This window comes from Hydra vulgaris, chromosome 09, assembly GCF_038396675.1.
Source record: "Hydra vulgaris chromosome 09, alternate assembly HydraT2T_AEP".
Taxonomy (NCBI): domain Eukaryota; kingdom Metazoa; phylum Cnidaria; class Hydrozoa; order Anthoathecata; family Hydridae; genus Hydra; species Hydra vulgaris.
In genome coordinates this window covers 17,893,430-17,912,589 of record NC_088928.1, presented here as the reverse complement: position 1 = coordinate 17,912,589, position 19,160 = coordinate 17,893,430, and the positions used below count along the sequence as shown (strand labels likewise).

Below are 19,160 nucleotides of genomic sequence, written 5' to 3'. Positions count from 1 at the left end.
ATAAGCCGTAAAAAAACTGGCCTCTTAATTTTTTACGGAAAATGCAACAAATCAGGCCGTATAATAACAGTAGGCCATGGCAGAGTGCATTTATATTTAAAAACGAGTCATATTCAAATTCAGTCAAATTCAAAAACGAGTCATATTCATATTCAGTCATATTCATATACGAGAAACTTAAAAAAAAAAAGCAGCAAAGAAATTTTAGGTTATGGTAAAAAGTTAGGAGGAGCAGGTCGTTTGACAGAAGTTGTTATCAACACATTGCAAAATTACAAATTAAAATGGTAAAGCAATCAAACAGAACATCGGTAGTTTATATGCAATGAAAAAAAGTGTAGCAGCTGTTCTTTTTCACTATTCTGAAAGTTATGACAATGAAACACGCCTTCAATTTTGTTTGCGCACCAAGGATTCTTGGTACAAATCCCAGGCTGATAAAGTAAATGAAAAAAAAAGCATACAAAGAAAATATTTGTATTGCTGCTGCTGTTCGAGATTTTATAAAACCAATATTTATAGACCTTGGATGTGATATTATTTTAGAAGTGTTTGAACGGTAAAACACAAAACCCTAACGAATCCTTGAATCAATTGATTTGAAAGCACTGTCCCAAAGACATATTTGTTGAAAGAACTGCTCTATGCGTTGGAGTAGCATTAGCTGTCCTATACTTAAATAATGGACTACAATATTGAAGTGACTGGTGCTTACAACAGCTAATCACCAAGGCGCACCTTTGTCGGAGAATTAAAAATTTTTTTTACAAATATTTAACTATAGTACTCGTTGGAGTAGATTGCGCCCAATACTCAAATATTTCGCGAGACTGAAAACCTGCATTCTCAAGTCGTTGTTTGACATCGAGCACGAAACGGAGAAATTGTGTCAAACTCTTTTAACACAATTTCAGTTGTTGTGGCATGTTTTGCGCTAGTGAAATTGTCTGAAGCCAAAATAATGCATCACTGTTGTAAGCCAATACAGCACTATTGTTCATGATAAATAACCTTGGAGACATTTAGCTGGTAAATTGAAAGCTATATTGGTACGACATTTTCTAGCTTGTTTCACTATTCGCAGCAACACTATCAATGATACTAGAATTTGGATTCAGCAGTTTTTTGAGCGCCTTAAAAAACCAGCCATTGTAAATACGATTGAAAGAGCGGTTCAATCACCGAGGAAAAAAAACCATCTCTTGAACCAGTGTTTCATCTGATAGCTATTCTGAAGACTCATTTGTAATTCTCATCAATTCAAACTCATCTGAAGCCCATTTGTAATTGAAAGAAAATCTTTTAATAATAAGATTTAAAATAAAGGAAGATTGAACATTTCGATAAATTTTACAAAATCCATACAAATAGAACTTGTGAAATATATTTGCAAAACTCCTACGAATACTTGAGCCAACAAGTTTTGAATTGAAGCGTGGATTCTTGGCAAACGGCACTATTTTCACGAAATTACAGTCACTTTTTAAAGATGATTCTTAATGCTGATCGGCATATTTTACAAAGGAGAAAAAAGCGAAAAAATTTAAGTCTGCAACTTTTATATAAAATAAGATTATTGAATTATCTTTTTTTAGTTTTACTACTGTATACTACCAGTATTGAAGTTTTTCACTACCACAATGCCGGTATTGGATGCACTACAGGTGATAGTATATAGATATTTCAAAGAAATTTCTAAAGAAACTAAAAACTTTGGAGCGATTAAAAACGACTTATCGTTACATAAAAACTATAAAAATATAATTTGAAGTTACAAAAATTGTTTAAGAAAAATTATAAAGATATAAATTTTCAATTAAGAAAGTCAAATTTTAAGCTCAGGAGGGCAGTCTGGCTGATTGGACCAATGGGCGACTTTAAAAGCAGGATGTTGACTTAGTTCTTCATTTACTCTAGATATGATTGGAAACTGACTCATATCCACTTTAAATCTAAATACAAGAAACAAGATATTTAAAAAACATAATTATCTGATCAAAAAGCCATTCGGAATAAGTCTTATGCTTCTATATTAAAATTACATAAATTTTGTTTTCACTTCATTCCTTGTAATTTTTACTTGCGTAAAAAGCATCATGTATGTCATATATTTTCACGTAAAAAGCATCATATATGTAGAATTAAACAGTTACAGTTATGATTAGGGTATGCAAACCATTTCTAAGACCGCAAGACTTTTTTTCAATATTGATAATACCGATATTATTACCTTTATTTATACAAATATAAATCAATTTTATTTTGTTTTATTCAGCTAATGTCAAATTATTGTGTTAAATTAAAAATATAGGAGCCTAAAATGGATTTAGTATCTATTGAATTAACATCCAAACAATTCTTGATTCAACACTTGCTGATTTCATTATAGATAAAGTTTGATAAAATGTGACCAGTACAACTGATGGACACTTCATCAAGGTGACTTACCACTTGTTCATTTGTGATACAAGTCTACTTGTATCACCAGCTGCTTTAATTTGTCACATCTAACTATGTTACATATGTTTAACACATCATGTCATATTTGAAACATTAAGCATGTATGACACTTGACAGTGTTTTAGTTCAAATAGTTAGAGAATTTAAAATAAATCTAAAAATTAAACAAACTAGTAGTGAAAACGACAAGGTAACCAAAAGATATCAAATAAAACTTCCATTAAAGAATTTTATAAGTCAGTATTCCAGCAAATACTTGTACTATTAATAGTATTGAAATCAATACCATATGTTCTAGGTGTTTAGCTAGTCTATTGATTTAGTTTGTTAAAAACTATTTTGAAAATTTTCTGATAAATTAAACTGCAGCTGATTAAAAAGTGAATTTGAAAAAAAAACAATATATTAAATAAAATAATATAATATATTAAAACAATATATTAAATAAAATATACTAAATAAAATAATATAATAGGTTTATTTCCCTTTTTTTTATTTTGTGGATTTTGATTTTGATAATCCAGTAATTAAATTAAATTAAAAAAAGCCATTACTTCCATCCTTATGATAAAAAGGATGGAAAAAATGGCTTTTTTAAATTTAATTTTATCAGTCCGCGCAATGGGCCCAAAGTTCATTTTAAGGCCGTTTATGACTCTTTTTTCAGTCAAATTGCGGGAATCCTTCCCATGGATCAATTTTGATAAGTTAAATTTTTTTAGGCAATTTTACGCATAAAAATTAAAATCTAATGTTAAGCTTTATTTGTTTGATAATGGGTCAATTGTTCGAATAATGGGTCAATTAAACAACTACATTTTTCGAAAATGCTGGTTCTTTGCATTTTTTGCTCTTCGATAAGGTCTTTTTCAGTGCCTTCGGTGTCAGCACAGTCGGAATGTAATGTTTAAAGCAGCTACAGAATCGTTCAAAAAAAAGTCGTTGTTAAGGTTGTCCCTTTTGAATGTGTCCGTATAAGGTTGTCTTTCTTTAATACTTGATGTTTAGCAATGTTATTATAACTATATTTTCAGTAAATATCTATATCTATATATATGTATATTTTCGAATAGTAAAAAAAAAAAAAAAAACTCCAAAGAAAAGATAAAAAGTACTAGAAACATGTCAGAAATATTTCTTGTAAAGAAAACTAGCGAGACTCGCCCAAGCAATAAGCTTCCAAATGGCAAAGATGTTCTGCAGTATTACTTAAGTTTTAGAAAACTATATCCAAATGCTAAGTAAATAGATTTTATCAGGTGCCAATTCAAGATGAAATCTTTTGAGCTCCAATGCCCTGCAGAGAACACCCACTGCTGTGTAATGTCTAGTTTTGGTTTGGTTCAGCTAGATTCCATGGTTTAATTGGTCGGGCCATGGAATCTAGCTGGACTTCCTCCAATAACAATAATGGACAATATAAGACAAACCTTTCAAAAAAAAGTACTGTATTTTTAACCTTTAATTCAATTTACCATTTGTATTTACTCAATAGAAACATTTATGTTATTTTATTACGTTCTTTACATTGTATATAAAGTATTTATTTAAAATTAAATGTTTAAGGTACTTTATGTTTAAGGTATTTTATTAAAATGGGAATTCACTTAAATTTTCTATTTGCCATGTATAGGGCGAAGATTCAGAGCACAGTGGATTATTACAACATGTTAAAGAAGAGTCGTCACAGGAATGGTCCATCAAATACTAAATTGAGAAAAAATTTTCTTTATGATCTTCTGAACTGCTTTTGAATTAGTAGAAATCCTGAAAAACTGATTGATAAGATCAGGAAAGATAAGAAGAGGACTTAAGGAGCTAAAGAGGAAGATATTGCTTTCACCTTGGATCAGCTGGGAGAACGGAAAGGAATAATCCAAACAAAAGATAAAAGGTTTTCATATGCTGTTGAAAGATCAACAGAAGAAGCATTTGACTACCAGGAAAAGTGCAGGAGACACTGCAAATGATTTTAACATTTTACACAGCTCTGCAAGTAGTCATGATAGTAATTCTGACTCAGATTTTGAAGCATATATATACAAAGAAGAATCTGGCTCATCAATTCTTCTTCCAAAAGATATTCTAAAGAAAACAGCACTTATTACTATAGGAGAAGGACTGTCTGCTAGACAGCACACTGCAACTTTGTCCAGTATCATTGCAAACTCTGAAGGTTCTGTGTCAAATTTTGTTGTGACTAGCGCAACATCAATTAGAGCTGTAGAAGAGGTGTTGACCAAAGAAGGAGAAAAGATTAGAAAACAAAGTTCTACTCTTGTGCAGTCATGAGTATCCCCTATAATTCTACATTTTGATAACAAGATTGTTAAAGAATTCACAGATGGGAAAGAATTGCAATATCACAGACTTGCTGTATTAATTAGGATAAATGGACAGACAGAGCTACTTGGTCTAACTTCAAGTACAGGAGAGGAGCAGAAAACAGCGATCATGAAACTTCATTGAACATCTTTGAACCATGATTCTACTGTACTAAACAGAATGAAGATTGAGGATATTACTGACAACTGGTTGCAGGATCAATTCAAAAAAGCTTTGGAGTTCTCTGAAAACATTATAAAGATGGAAAAGATAAAGAAGGTAAGTACTTTAAATTATAAATTAATTTTAATGTTGTTTAAAATAGTTTAAACAGCTGTCAAATAAATAAAAGTCCATTATCCGATAAATCACAGCTTAGACTTATTTATTTTTATTATTAATTAATTATATTATTAATTATTTATATTATTAATAACTTATTTAAGTGCATAACTCCTGGCGCTTTGCACAATAAACAAATGATTAGTATCAAAAATCAAACTGAAAATGTAAAGAATGAACTTAACTTTTTATGGCTTTTTTAAATATTGCAAAAAGTGAAAACGCAATGTAAACATTCAATTTGATTAATTGCTTATTATAAAAATAAGTATTTATATTTAGAACGGATGCAAGTGTGATTATTTTGAGTTAGCCGATCTCACAGTAATGGTGCTATCTGGAGATATGCAGTACAGACTCCGAAAACCTGGACCTGTAAGTCATGCTCGGTTTTTGATGAAAGGAATATACTTTATGAAGATGTTCCTTCTATTGGATAACATTCCCCAACTCAAGGCCCATGAGAAGAAAGAAATCAAAGATTTGGCCTTCTTCACTGCAGTGTTTTGAATGAATGGTTTCTAAGGGCGGAAATTCCAGCAGTTGCTCCCTCTCAGGTTTTTTTACTGTAATTTTTATTTCCTTATTATTCAAAACGTAACAAAGTTTAAATAAAAATTATTCTTTTTAGTATTTTGCTATCTAAAGATTATTTCTTAGGATACGAAAGCTCTGTGGCAGATGATAAGGTACTCTGATGTCAAACTTGAGCTGCCAAAACCTGTTATTAACTCACTGAAGAGACACATCTGGTAAATTGATCCTACCGTTGTTGTAAAGGCTTTGGCTGATGAAGAGGTCCATGACCGCTGCGAGATTGCCAAGAAGCTAGGACTGAGAATTATATTGTACACAGACAGCAGGTGGATTTTGAATTGCTGTAAAATCTGGATTTTTGTCAGGATAATCCTCTTAGCTTGGTTTGACTGATAAATGAACCATGGGAAGGCAGAGTTACAGTGGTTAAAGACCACAGTTGAGACATGGAGCCTGAATGATTATTATCTGGAGTTTAAACATTTTATCAAAAATCTGGAAGTAGTTAATGATTGCAGCAAGAGAGCTGTGAAACTCGTTCAGGTACAATTTTAAAAAATTATCAAATTTAAACCCATTGTAGAAATTATAAAGGTAATTTCAACAAATATATTTTATTTTTAACTAGGAGCTGATCAACAAATCCCATGAGGAGAAGAAACGACAGGACACTTTCCTTGAACTAAGTCCAATATTTTTATAGTAATATCAATGGTGGTTGAAATTTTAATAAGACTTTTTTTGAAACACCTTAATATATATATATATATATATATATATATATATATATATATATATATATATATATATATATATATATATATATATATATATATATATATATATATTTGCAATAAAGAACACAAACAAACAATTATGAAAAATAAAAGAATCTATTATAAAAAGCATAAAAAAGATAGATAAAAATAAAATAAACCTGGTTGCATTATAAACTTGAGGTACCAAACACAAGTCAACCATGGTTATCTAAAAAAGAAAGTTTATGTTATTTAAAGCTTTAATAATGCACAACATTCTTGCAAGAAACTCTCTAGAAAAAAAACCTTTAAAAAATGATTTTAACGTTTTTTCAAAAATAAAAAACATTCTTATTTAATGAACTAATAAGTATTTTATAACATATTGTATGAAGACTTTTTGCCAATGTGAATCTGAATAGTTAATAGCACTTGATAAATAAGTTATTTTATACTAATTTATTATTGCTCTGTTTTTTTAAGAACATCGAGCAATTTGTAAAACTCATTTTAATTATTCAAATATATATATATATTTATACATCTTCGTTTCCAACAAGGCTGCAAGCAATCACTAATTAAAGTTGGAAGTTACAGGAAGAGAAAAGATATATATATATATATATATATATATATATATATATATATATATATATATATACATATATATATATACATATATATATATATATATATATATATATATACATATATATATATATATATATACATATATATATATATATATATATATATATATATATATAATATATATATATATATATATATATATATATATATATATATATATATATATATCCGTGTGTGTCTATATATAGACACACACACATAAATATATGCAACATAATTTATAACTTTTTTATTTATCATAAAGCTTACATCTAAGCTAGAGCATCAAAATATTCGACTTTTCTACTACTAAGTTTTCAAATAGAGAAATTATGAATTACTTGGTTATTTGAATATATTCGACATAAAAATATAGAAATGTACTAGTTGTTTAAATTTCATTTAAAAATTCATATTTTAGGAAAAGTATAGAATTAAATGTGTTAAAATTCAAACTTGTTCATTTTAATTGCCTTAATTGATCCAGCGACAGAAAACGCATGTCCTTTGGATGTTGATGTTAGTTTGATTGTTAGAAGCGCTTTAAAAAGAATGTCCAATGAAAATGCCTTAATTTCACCATTACCGCTGTATAGCTGTTGCTTAAATCCAAAGTGAATGTAAGCAACAATGTCCTTTTGGATATCCAAATGAAAATCTGCGAATTTTCTTTGCACTAATAAATTAATTTGTTCCAGCATTACATTGGCCGTTAATTTCAGTCAATCCAACAACATAATTAGTAGTTGTATTTGAATCTGACTTTGACAATTTAAATATTTTGTGATAACACAGTTTGTTCACTCATCAACTGTAATAGAAAAGTTTACAATTTCAATTTCAAATTTTTCAAAGTTCTGTATTTTGATTTTGAAAAAGTTGTTGATGTAATTTGTTATTGCTGTTGAACTTTTCAGCATTTCATACTCCTTTAATTAAACATAACAAATTAAGGCTTTTGATTTATATGCAGCTGTAATCGCCATGCCATCTATTGCAACTTCTGTTGATAAAATCTATTCTAAGGAATCTTTTTACATTTTAATGTAACTTTGCATGTTTTTTTGCATCAATTTTAATTTTTTTTTTTTTTTTTTTGACACTAGTACTTTATCATTTGTTATTGCATATTTATTATACAAAACTAGTTAAAGAAATATTATTATAACAAATCCATTTATTTTATCTAGCTAGAGCTTCCTATCACAGTATACTTTTACAGTAAAAAAAAAAAATTTTGAAAGTGCACAGACGAAGTAATAGAAGCAAAACACTTTAATTAGTTTAACATAATAAAAAACTAATTTATTATAAATACCACTAGTCAAAACTCAACATTTTGATGTTTTTTCTTAAATAAAAATACCAAATAGTTTAGTTTTTTTTACTAAGTATGTTTTATAATAACATTATAATTATAACTTTCTAAATAACTGGTTATTTGAGAAAAAATATCTGGACGTGAATAGCAAAATTTTAGTCAAATATAACCGGATAATCTAATCTAAACTCTTGCGACATTTAAAAACAATAAATGCAGTTTACCTCATCACCATAACAATACTTCCCAGAATGCTTTTCTAACAACTTTTCTAAATCTGAAATATCAAACAAATAATAATTTTATTAAAATGCTATTAATATTTAACACTATACCATATACTACGCATACAATAGGGTAAAAAAGTAATTAGTTTTATCTACTGGTTTAATTATTATATAAATTTTATATAAAAAAACTCACAAAAAAAAAAGGTTTCTTTCTAGATAAAATTCATAATTTTATTCAATATGAAAACATTTTTTTAACAAACAAAGCATATGTTTTTATTCTATGTTTTTCTATTTTATATTTTACCATTATAAGACTTAATAAGCCATTATAAAACTAAATAATTTAATGCCTTTTTTATTCTGAAACTTTTAAGATTATATTATCTGACTTTGACAATTTAAATATTTTGTGATAACAGTTTGTTCACTCATCAACTGTAATAGAAAAATTTACAATTTTAATTTCAAATTTTTCAAATTTACTTCCAAGTTCTGTATTTTGATTTTGAAAAAGTTGTTGATGTAATTTGTTATGGTTGTTGAACTTTTCAGCATTTTATACTCCTTTAATTAAACATAACAAATTAAGGCTTTTGATTTATATGTAGCTGTAATCGCCATGCCATCTATTGCAACTTCTGTTATAAAATCTATTCTGAGGAATCTTTTATGTATGATTATTTTACTAATATATCTTTTAGATTTGATAAGCTAACCAATCACAATGAGGAGATTTGAAAAGCTTATAATAACTAATCACTACTAAGCAGAAAAGTCTTTTTTTTGGTGAAACAAGTTTTCAACATTACCATATAAGGATACATTACCATTTGTAAATTTTGACATATTAGTGGATTTTGTTGTACTTTAGGCATAATGACGTTATATAGATAAATAAAATAATTTATAAATTCATTTAATTTTTCATATGACTAAAAAAATAAAAATAAAGAGTTAAACAAGTTTTTTATTTATTTAAAATAACATTTATAGAATGATAGGTACTTTTTTATAGGTTTTGTATTGGGAACAAGTATCATTAATAAAATTTATTAAAATTTTATTAAATCATTAAAACATTAAAAAAAAACTAGTACCTATACTAGATTTTCAAATATTTTAATTCTTAACTTCATTTAACTTTCATTGTAATAACTAGTTCATAATGTATTGCAGATGATATGCCACAAACACATCCACATATTATTTCATTTTCCGCCATAAAGTAAATAATAAAAAAAAGGACTGTGGTTTGATTAGTCATACCACATTATCTATAAGGTAATGTGGTATTACCTATAAGGTAATGTGGAATGACTGTTGTTCTATTTGAATTTAAACTTTGACAAGTTTTCCAATAAAGATATCAACTGCAACCACATGCTTTTGTCATTGATTGAAAGTAAGTACTTGAATTTTGTGCATTTAAAAAAAAGTAGTAAATTTTCTTTTTTTGGTGTATTGTTACATAAAAGTCATCAAAACTGCAGCATGCAGTTTTTGCTTCTCAATTTGTCAGATCACATACAACTAACATCAAACGATCTCTATAGTCTGAGACATCTAGTTTTTTTAATGCAAAAATTTTTGCATTCTGGTGACACTTGCAAACACATACTGAATAAAGACCTGAAGCAATGGGATATAACACTTTGATTTAAGTTTACTAAATTTAACAAAAACTAAACAAGATTTTTTTAAAGACCTCTGAATAAAGTTCTTTTGTATTACCTAATGCATTACCTATTATAAAATGCATTATCATCATAAAAATCCCAGGTGATACATCAAACCAATAGCTTAATCGAGATTATTCCATCAAGATTAATCAAGATTATTCTGTCTTTGCATGATTTTTGAGACTATTTTTATTTTTTTCATTAATATACTTTACTCTTTCGATCTTAGTTCTGTCTTATCATTTTCCAGATTATAAATTTTTTATTTTAGTCAGATAAAATTTTAAATCAATTCATTTTTCGAATAGTTTTTTTGAGGTATGTTTCCTTTCTGGGTTTTACACAATGCTAAAACACAAATTTAAAGAATAATACAAATGATAATACAAATGTCAAGTAAATCCATGGACACACCTAAAGCAAACAATAGACATAACAAAAGCAAATCATGGACACACCAATAAATGATTTTTTGGAGAAACAAATTAGAGACAAAATTTCCTTTTTTTATTATGCTATATTTTACTCAAACATCTAAATGTTTATGTTTAAGTTAGTTTTTTTAAGTCTGAAATTAAAACTGAACTCAAAGTTAAAAGTTTTAAAATTTATTTATGAAATCAGACTTTGAAATTATAGTATCTTTCTTGCAGCCAATGTACTTTCTCCACATTGATTTTCTTGTAGCAAATATACTCTCCATATTTTTTTTTTTTTGATTAAAGTAGCAGAAGAAAGATATCTACTACATACACAATGACTGTTCCAGGAAAATAAATTGTGCAATACTCTTACACCCTTAAACTTTATAACTCCTTTAATTTAATTAAAACAACAAGAACAAGAAGAACAACAAAAAAAAAAACATAATAACTATATATATATATATATATATATATATATATATATATATATATATATATATATATATATATATATATATATATATATATATATATATATATATATATATATATATATATATATTCACCTCCCCAAGGCTGAGAAGGCCACTACAGACAAGGAGGCTAATTAATTGTGGTTATAACCCTCTCTCAACTCTATAAATCTAAGCAGAGAAACAAGTTGAGCGATGTATTACCAGGGACAGAGTGGGGAACCTCTGGCTTATGAAGTGAGGGCTCTACCACTACAACATTATATAGTAAAGGAAATTCAAATGTCATAATAATTTTTACAGTATATTTTATGTAACTTCGACACTAATGCGAATCTTAAGATAAAATTGCTAGTGGGACATTTTTTTTGTCATCATGGATGCTTTAATTCTTTTTACAAAAACTAGTTTTTGTAAAATAAATTAAAGCATCCATGATGACAAAAAGCACACAAAAATTAGTTTTATGTTATAATAGACCAATTTAAACATTCAAGGTATATATACAATATAATATATAATATAGCATGCGCAATATCAACTGAGTTTTAGACATTTTGTTCAGAACACAGTTAAGAAAACTACTCAGCTAAAACAGTTAAAATCATCTAAACGACAAGGAACACTGATCCGGCATGATGTGGTATGAAGTGATCACATAACTAAATTAACCTATCAACTGCCATTTTAATGAAGACAAGATGTTTAAAAGTAAGATGTGATTTTTTTTTTTCTACACTTTTTACTTTCAACCTCTTGTTATTGTTGGAGACTGGGTAAACGCAGTTTTAACTAAACTTAGATAAAGCAAAAGAAGTGTAACTTTTAATATTCATTGTTCCAATCAATCAGACATTATTTCTATCTGTATTAAAAACGTTTAGATTTTTTTTTTTAGTTTTGAAATTTTTCTACTAATACAGGATAGATGAAATGTTAATACAAAACCTTGATAGAAAGATAAAAATATAAAATATCTTTAAACTAGAAACACTTTAGCTTTAAATTTTAATTTAAGATTTTTCTATTTGCTGAATTTTATCCAACATTATTGTTGCTGTTATTATTAATACTACTATTATTATTATTATTATTAAATATATAGGAATTAGAAATTATAAAAAGAAATATATTTTAATAACCATTTATATATTATTAAAAACTGCCACCAGAAATTAAAAAAACAACACAAAAAAAAACACTAGAACAGTTTCAATTGATGTTTTACATTTGTTATTTTTGCTTTGCTTTAATGTTTTTAATAAAATATCAAATTCTGCAGTACTGGAAAAAAAAATTTATAACAGAAAATGTTTTTTATAGTATTTAAAACAATCTCTACCTTTATGGAAATATTCTCTGAACTTTATAAAAGAGTATAACACTATTAAAAGCATAAATAAATTATATATATATATATATATATATATATATATATATATATATATATATATATATATATATATATATATATATATATATATATATATATATATATATATAAGCTAGCATAAAATCACTAATCTAATTTTTTTCATTTTACTGTGTTCCTTCTATAAAGAGTCATCAGAATTGAATAATCAAATTCATAAAACTAAAACTTGAACTACTTAATAAACCTTGTTGATGAATGAAACTTCGTAAACCTTGTCGATGAATGAAACTTCGTAAACCTTGTTGATGAATGAAACTTCGTAAATTATATTACTAGAATTCATAAATAACTACTGTAAATTTTCGCACATTTGTGGAATATGTTGATACTATTAGAAAAAGAATTCTTAAGAAATGTTTACATCTGCTTTTTTTTAAATATATATTTTTAAAGGGGGATTTATTATAATTATTATTTGAGCTCAGTTATTTTTAAAGTTTTTTAGGAGAAACTTATTTTCATGCCTGCATTTAGAAATCAATTCAATTTTTTTGTTTAATAAATTGTCTTGGTTTGCATGTTTTTATTGCATGTAATTAGTTCAAATTTTTTTTTTTTGGCTTAATATGCATTTTTTGAAATATGATTATATACTGGTGCTTTTTTAAAGATGGACCAATTCAATATAAAATCATAAACATTTTCATTTTTCAATTCCTATATGTATTTTGACAGCATGGTGTCTTTTGAATACTTTTCATTTTTATAGGATTTTGATAGCTACTTTGAGCAGTGACCATAATAGTATTTATAGAAACTAGAAAGAGATGCAACTACAAAAAGAAGAGAGACTCAAGCTGCATACAGCAAAAATGTTTCCGCACAAAACATTCTGGAAGTCAGTTATTGGTAGTCCATCATAGGAAATATATATAGGACATAGGAAAAGATTTTTTTTAAATTAGTGGATAAGCACTTCCTGCCTTCTGAAAAATTACATAAAATTTTCAATTTAAATTCAAATAAAGTTAGCTACAGTTACACAAAAAATATTTAAAAAATTATCCAAGGTCACAATAATGCTTTGCTAAACAAAAAAGAAATTGTAACTATAAACAAAAAAACCTGTCCATTGAGTGAAAAATGTATTTAAAAAAACGTGGTATATAAATGTGAAAAAGACACCATGATGATACATAGGGGAATTAAAAGATACATAGGGGAATTAAAAGATAAAAAATATTGATGATTTTATACTAAATTGATCCATCCTCAAAACAGCACCTGTATATAATAATATTTCCGAAAAATTCATGTATATAAATTACTCATATATATATCAAGCCTTGCCAGGAAGCGCATGCAGCAGCACATCTTGCTCACCCATGCTTAAAGTAATTTTTTTTGACACACAAACCAAGGTTTGTGTGTCAAAAAAAATTTCAGTTTGCATCTTTTAACTTTGAAAGCATTTCATTAATTCATGGCAAAAAGCTTAACTTATCTACTGAGAGAAAAAATAAATATCCTAAATAAATGAAAACAAAACTGTAACCAAATATCAAGTTTTAATTTAATAAACTAAAAAAATTTAAAAATTAAGTAAAAAAAAATTTTATAAAATCTTCATACAACTTTTGTATTCTTTTTATTTTTGTATTTTTTTTTGTATTTTTGTAGTGGTTGTTATTTTTAGCTACCATATTCGATACAACTTGAGGAAATCAACATTATTTTTTATAACAAATTAACATTTATGATATGCAATCCATTCATGTTTTATCAGTCTGTTTAATTAAGAAACTAATTTGCTTTGTAAGCTAGGACAAACAAACGGAACAAAAAAAAATTAAAATATCAAAAGTGACACCAATATAAAATAAAATTTAACACTATCTTTTTAGCAAAGAATTTTTTGTTTAGTATTTTAATTTTTTTTTTTAAATTCGGTAGTTATTTTTTTTATTGTTTGTTATGAGAAATTGTATAAATAAAAATACTCGTGCTATTGCAAGATGATAAATAAAACTTTTTTTTTATAATGTTTCTTTTATGATTTATTTTTTTAGACGTGGTATAACTTTTTTTTTACTTCTTTCGCTAAACATTTTTAATGGAAAAGTCAGAATATTAAAAATAATTTTTTTTTCAAAAAATTAATAAATTTGTAAACAGTGCAAATAGCAAACATTTATGCAAACTTTTTATAACGTTAATTACTTTTTTTATCTTACCGCTTAAACATTATCTTTAAATATTTACAACACTTGTAAATATTAAAATATTAAAAAATTATAAAAAATGGCTTAGCGTGTACATAAATGGCACGCCAGTTTGCACTTTAAAACAACATTCATATATATATATATATATATATATATATATATATATGTATATATATATATATATATATATATATATATATATATATATATATATGTATATATATATATATATATATTATATATATATATATATTTTATATATATATATTTTATATATATATATATATATATATATATATATATATATAATATATATATATATATATATATATATATTTTATATATATATATTTTATATATATATATATATATATATATATATATATATATATATATATATATATATATATATATTCATATATATATATATATGAAATAGGAAAACGATATTTTTAAAATGAGAAATGTTTTCATCATATATTGTCATATAGTTTTATTTATTTAACTTAAATAAACATTAAAAAAAAACAAATTAATTTAATATTAAATAAATTTATTTCCATTTAAAAGAAAAACATAAAATTTTAAAAAATTAATCAGAGACATTAAATCAACTTTTATCAACATAACATCAAAATACTTTATATAATTAGAAAATAATAAAATCAACAAAAAATTGTTTGAATTATTAATAAAATAATGAAGATTCACTCATGTAATTTTAGACATTAGTTGAAGTATTAATAATGCATTCTTTAATAACAACATTTACATTTTTTCTACAAAATTAATTTGTTAAAATACTTAGTACAAACCCTTGAATCCTTTCTCAATTACCCAATGAGCTAATTCCATTTTCTTTTCATCTCCCACAAAGTTCAAAACAGACAAGTTCTAAAAGCATAATGAATATTTGTAAAATTTTAAAATTAATGTTTTTTTTTATTTCCAGCTATTCAACAAATAATCCAGCCATTGTTATTGGTCTCAATGTATGTGACATGCCAAGTAACTATTAATTATAAAAATAATTTCAAAATTACTATTACAACACAATTTCATCTAAAAATCTTCAGCAACAACAAGCCTAAACTTAAACCTGGTCAGTACAAGTCTACCTGGTTTTGTTTATAATGGGAAAACAAAAAAAGAATTTTACAAAAAAGCATTAGGCAAATAGATACTGCAACTGAACATTGCAAAAAATGTTATGGTGTACTCCACTTGATGAAAAACATTTTAAGTAATAAAACAAACTCCTTTACTTTTAAACAGGCATAATTATATAAGAATTGTGTCTAATAGTTTTCTAAAAGGGAGCTAAGTCCAATTTATCCAAAATTAAGTTTTTCAACATTAAAACTTTTTATTAAAAAAGGTATATTTCTAACTAGAATAAATAAATTTTTTTTTTAATCTATATATAAGATCACATATAGATTATATTATATTAGATTACATATAGATTAGGTTACATAAGATAACATATAGATTATTGATATTCAAAAAATAATAGAGAATAGAACTAGTTTTTCTTTTCCTCAAAACAATAAAAACAACTTCTTTTAAAAAAAACGCTCTTCAAATAAATACTGCTATCTATGAAAATTAAAAAATGACTTAATCATGTAATTTTTTTCTAAATATGAAAATCAACAATGGGGAAATTTGAAAAATTGACTTCACAACCAATTTATATAATGTGATTTTTTAGCGATTGAAAACATCAAAAACTTAAAGAAAAATTTTAATTTTTTTCCTGTTTCATTTTACAAATATGACTTTATTATTTTGATGTTTTGCCATCTATTAAAATATTTATTATTAAGATAAGTTTAACCCCTGCAAAACAATAAAATGGCAACAATTAAACCATGTTAATCAAAGTTAATATTAAAAAAATATTTCTTTTTCAAAAAAACACTTTTATGAAGCATTACTTGTAGTAAGAAGTATTTGCAGTTGTTTAAAATATTTCAACTAATAATCAAATGCTTATTAAATATTCACGAAACAAATAAAAATGCCGGAATAAAGATAAGTTAAAATACACTAGACAACAAACATTTTTGAAAGTTTGGATTTATTTTGATGTTTCTAGATCAATGTTTACATGCTAATTCTGAAAATCACTTTTGTTTTTATCTAGCTATAATAGTTGCCTCCACAACTATTATAGCTAGATAAAAACAAAATTTTTTGGAATTAGAGAAAACAAAAATATTTTATATTAACTATTTTCTGTTTTAACGAACAGCAACTAGATTAGGGTGAGCGAAGTCAAATTGCCAAAAAAGCCCAATTTTATGTGGAATGGAGGCAGAAGAAATATGGCTATAGTTACTTAAGCAACATTATTCACATTGTAAACCCTTGGCTGCAAATCTTTTTATTCATTCTATTTTCTTTGGAGATTTCAAGTTTCTCCGCTGTTCGACAAAAACAAGTAACAAGAATACTTAAAGAACTCCCTTGCAATTCAAAAAGAAAACCAAGAATTTTGAATTCTTCCCAACATCACGCAATCCAAAAAGAAAACCAAGAATGTTAAATTCTCCAAAACATCTCAATTGTAGAAACCATAGTTGATCTTTTGCTGCAAAATCTTAACATTATTTTAGTTTTCATTTAAGTTTACACTGCATCTGGTATAAAAAAATTTGATTTTTGTGGTGAAATATTTAACCTTTGAACTCTTTGTAGAGTTATCAATAAAAAGTGGTCATTGGCTAGGATGATGTGAGATACCAATTGGCAAAATTACCAAAAAGCAAAGAGGTTTGTCATATTTGGTGATTTTCTCATTTTTTTGTTCTTCCATATAACCATCATATTTCTATATTGACTTGATCTTTAGTTGATAGAACTGGAATTGGCATATGTAAATATAACGACAAATATCCACTATGCAAAAATAACAGTCATTCAAGCGATTTCCTGATTTTGTAAATTATGGGTAATGCAACTAGCATCCTTAATTTGGTGCATCTTAACTATTTTTCCATATTAATTTACAACAGCCACAGATAACATGAGGAGCCTAGCATTGATATCCTTGCAAACATCTCAAAACACTTCTGGAAAGCTTGGTAATACTCTTTATCCCTTTTTAAATTTTAACTGAGCAAGTCTCATATTAGTGATACGAACAAGTCTGATATAACATCCAAAAACATAACAGAAACAGTTCACTGATAATCTAAAGTGTTTAGAAGCCATTATAAAAATCTTTACAATTTTTCCAAAATATTAAGAAATAAATTGTAATAACTATATAATTACAATATAAAAATAATTCATTTGAACAAACTAAATACCTAAAGCAACATGTCACCATTAAAATTGTCATGGTCAAATTATAAGAAAACAAAATAAAATAAGCTAATTATACTAAAACAAAAGTTTGTTGCCTAGTGTTATTATTAAAATTAATAATAAATTATTATATAAGATTTTTTTTATCTGCCCCAATAATGAGATTAGTATTAGTAATGGAAGATATAATATAATATATATAGAATATTGCATTGTTAACTATTTTGTATATTAACTTTATATTTTTAAGCTTGTTTGAACTGTTTCATAATAGTAAATACAAATTGAAATAAGTTTACCTGCACAGGTTGTATATCAGCTGCAATCAATAATGCCATAGCTCGAACTTCAGAGCGCTTAACAGGATCTTTGCGAGGTAAAAGAGGGTGAATTTCTGGATAAACTTCATCTAAGTACTCCATTATAGCAAGAGACTGACATAACTTTTGACCGTCAATTACTAGTAGGGGAACAAACCCTTGAGAATTAATACTTCGATAATCATCAATTTTCTGAAAAGTTAATAAAGCCAACCATTTTACATAACATTGCATGATGACAAAATATCTTTTTTGTCTTTTTAAAAAAAAATATATTGTGATAAAATTGAAACAAACAAAAATTAAACTACTTTTTATATTAAATAATTAAATAACTAATACTTTTTATATTAAATAATTGTCCTTACAATTTAAAAGTTATACTCAAGTTTAACAGTACCTGTTCTCCCTTTAACAAATTGATTGCTTTGTATTCATATTCCACACCTTTTAGTGCTAATGCTAAACAAATGATGCAATTGCTTAACATCAAAATTTAATTCAAAATTTTTCAGAAAATCAGTTATTTCAGAAATCCTAAAAGCCACTGAAGACAAACTGTAGAAACATCAAATACAATTTTCCTCCATATATATATATATATATATATATATATATATATATATATATATATATATATATATATATATATATATATATATATATATATATATATATATATATAAACTTAGATTGGAAAATGAAAACCTAAAAACGAACAATATAAAGAAATTGTAAATAA

The 19,160-nt window shown here is 25.7% G+C and overlaps 1 protein-coding gene across 1 annotated transcript in view; it reads right to left on the bottom strand.

Moving 5' to 3' along the window:
• Positions 1-1,739: 1,739 nt before the first annotated feature.
• LOC100212042 (maleylacetoacetate isomerase) overlaps positions 1,740-19,160 on the bottom strand; it is a 31,377-nt gene continuing 13,956 nt past the window's right edge. Inside the window, exons 3-8 of the mRNA XM_065804925.1 lie at positions 18,819-18,880; positions 18,398-18,610; positions 15,599-15,677; positions 8,598-8,650; positions 6,602-6,651; positions 1,740-1,952 (exon numbers count right to left, since the gene is read on the bottom strand). Coding sequence (XP_065660997.1) covers positions 1,826-1,952; positions 6,602-6,651; positions 8,598-8,650; positions 15,599-15,677; positions 18,398-18,610; positions 18,819-18,880 — 584 coding nt within the window. The 3' untranslated portion in view covers positions 1,740-1,825. The remainder of the gene's footprint in view (positions 1,953-6,601; positions 6,652-8,597; positions 8,651-15,598; positions 15,678-18,397; positions 18,611-18,818; positions 18,881-19,160) is intronic.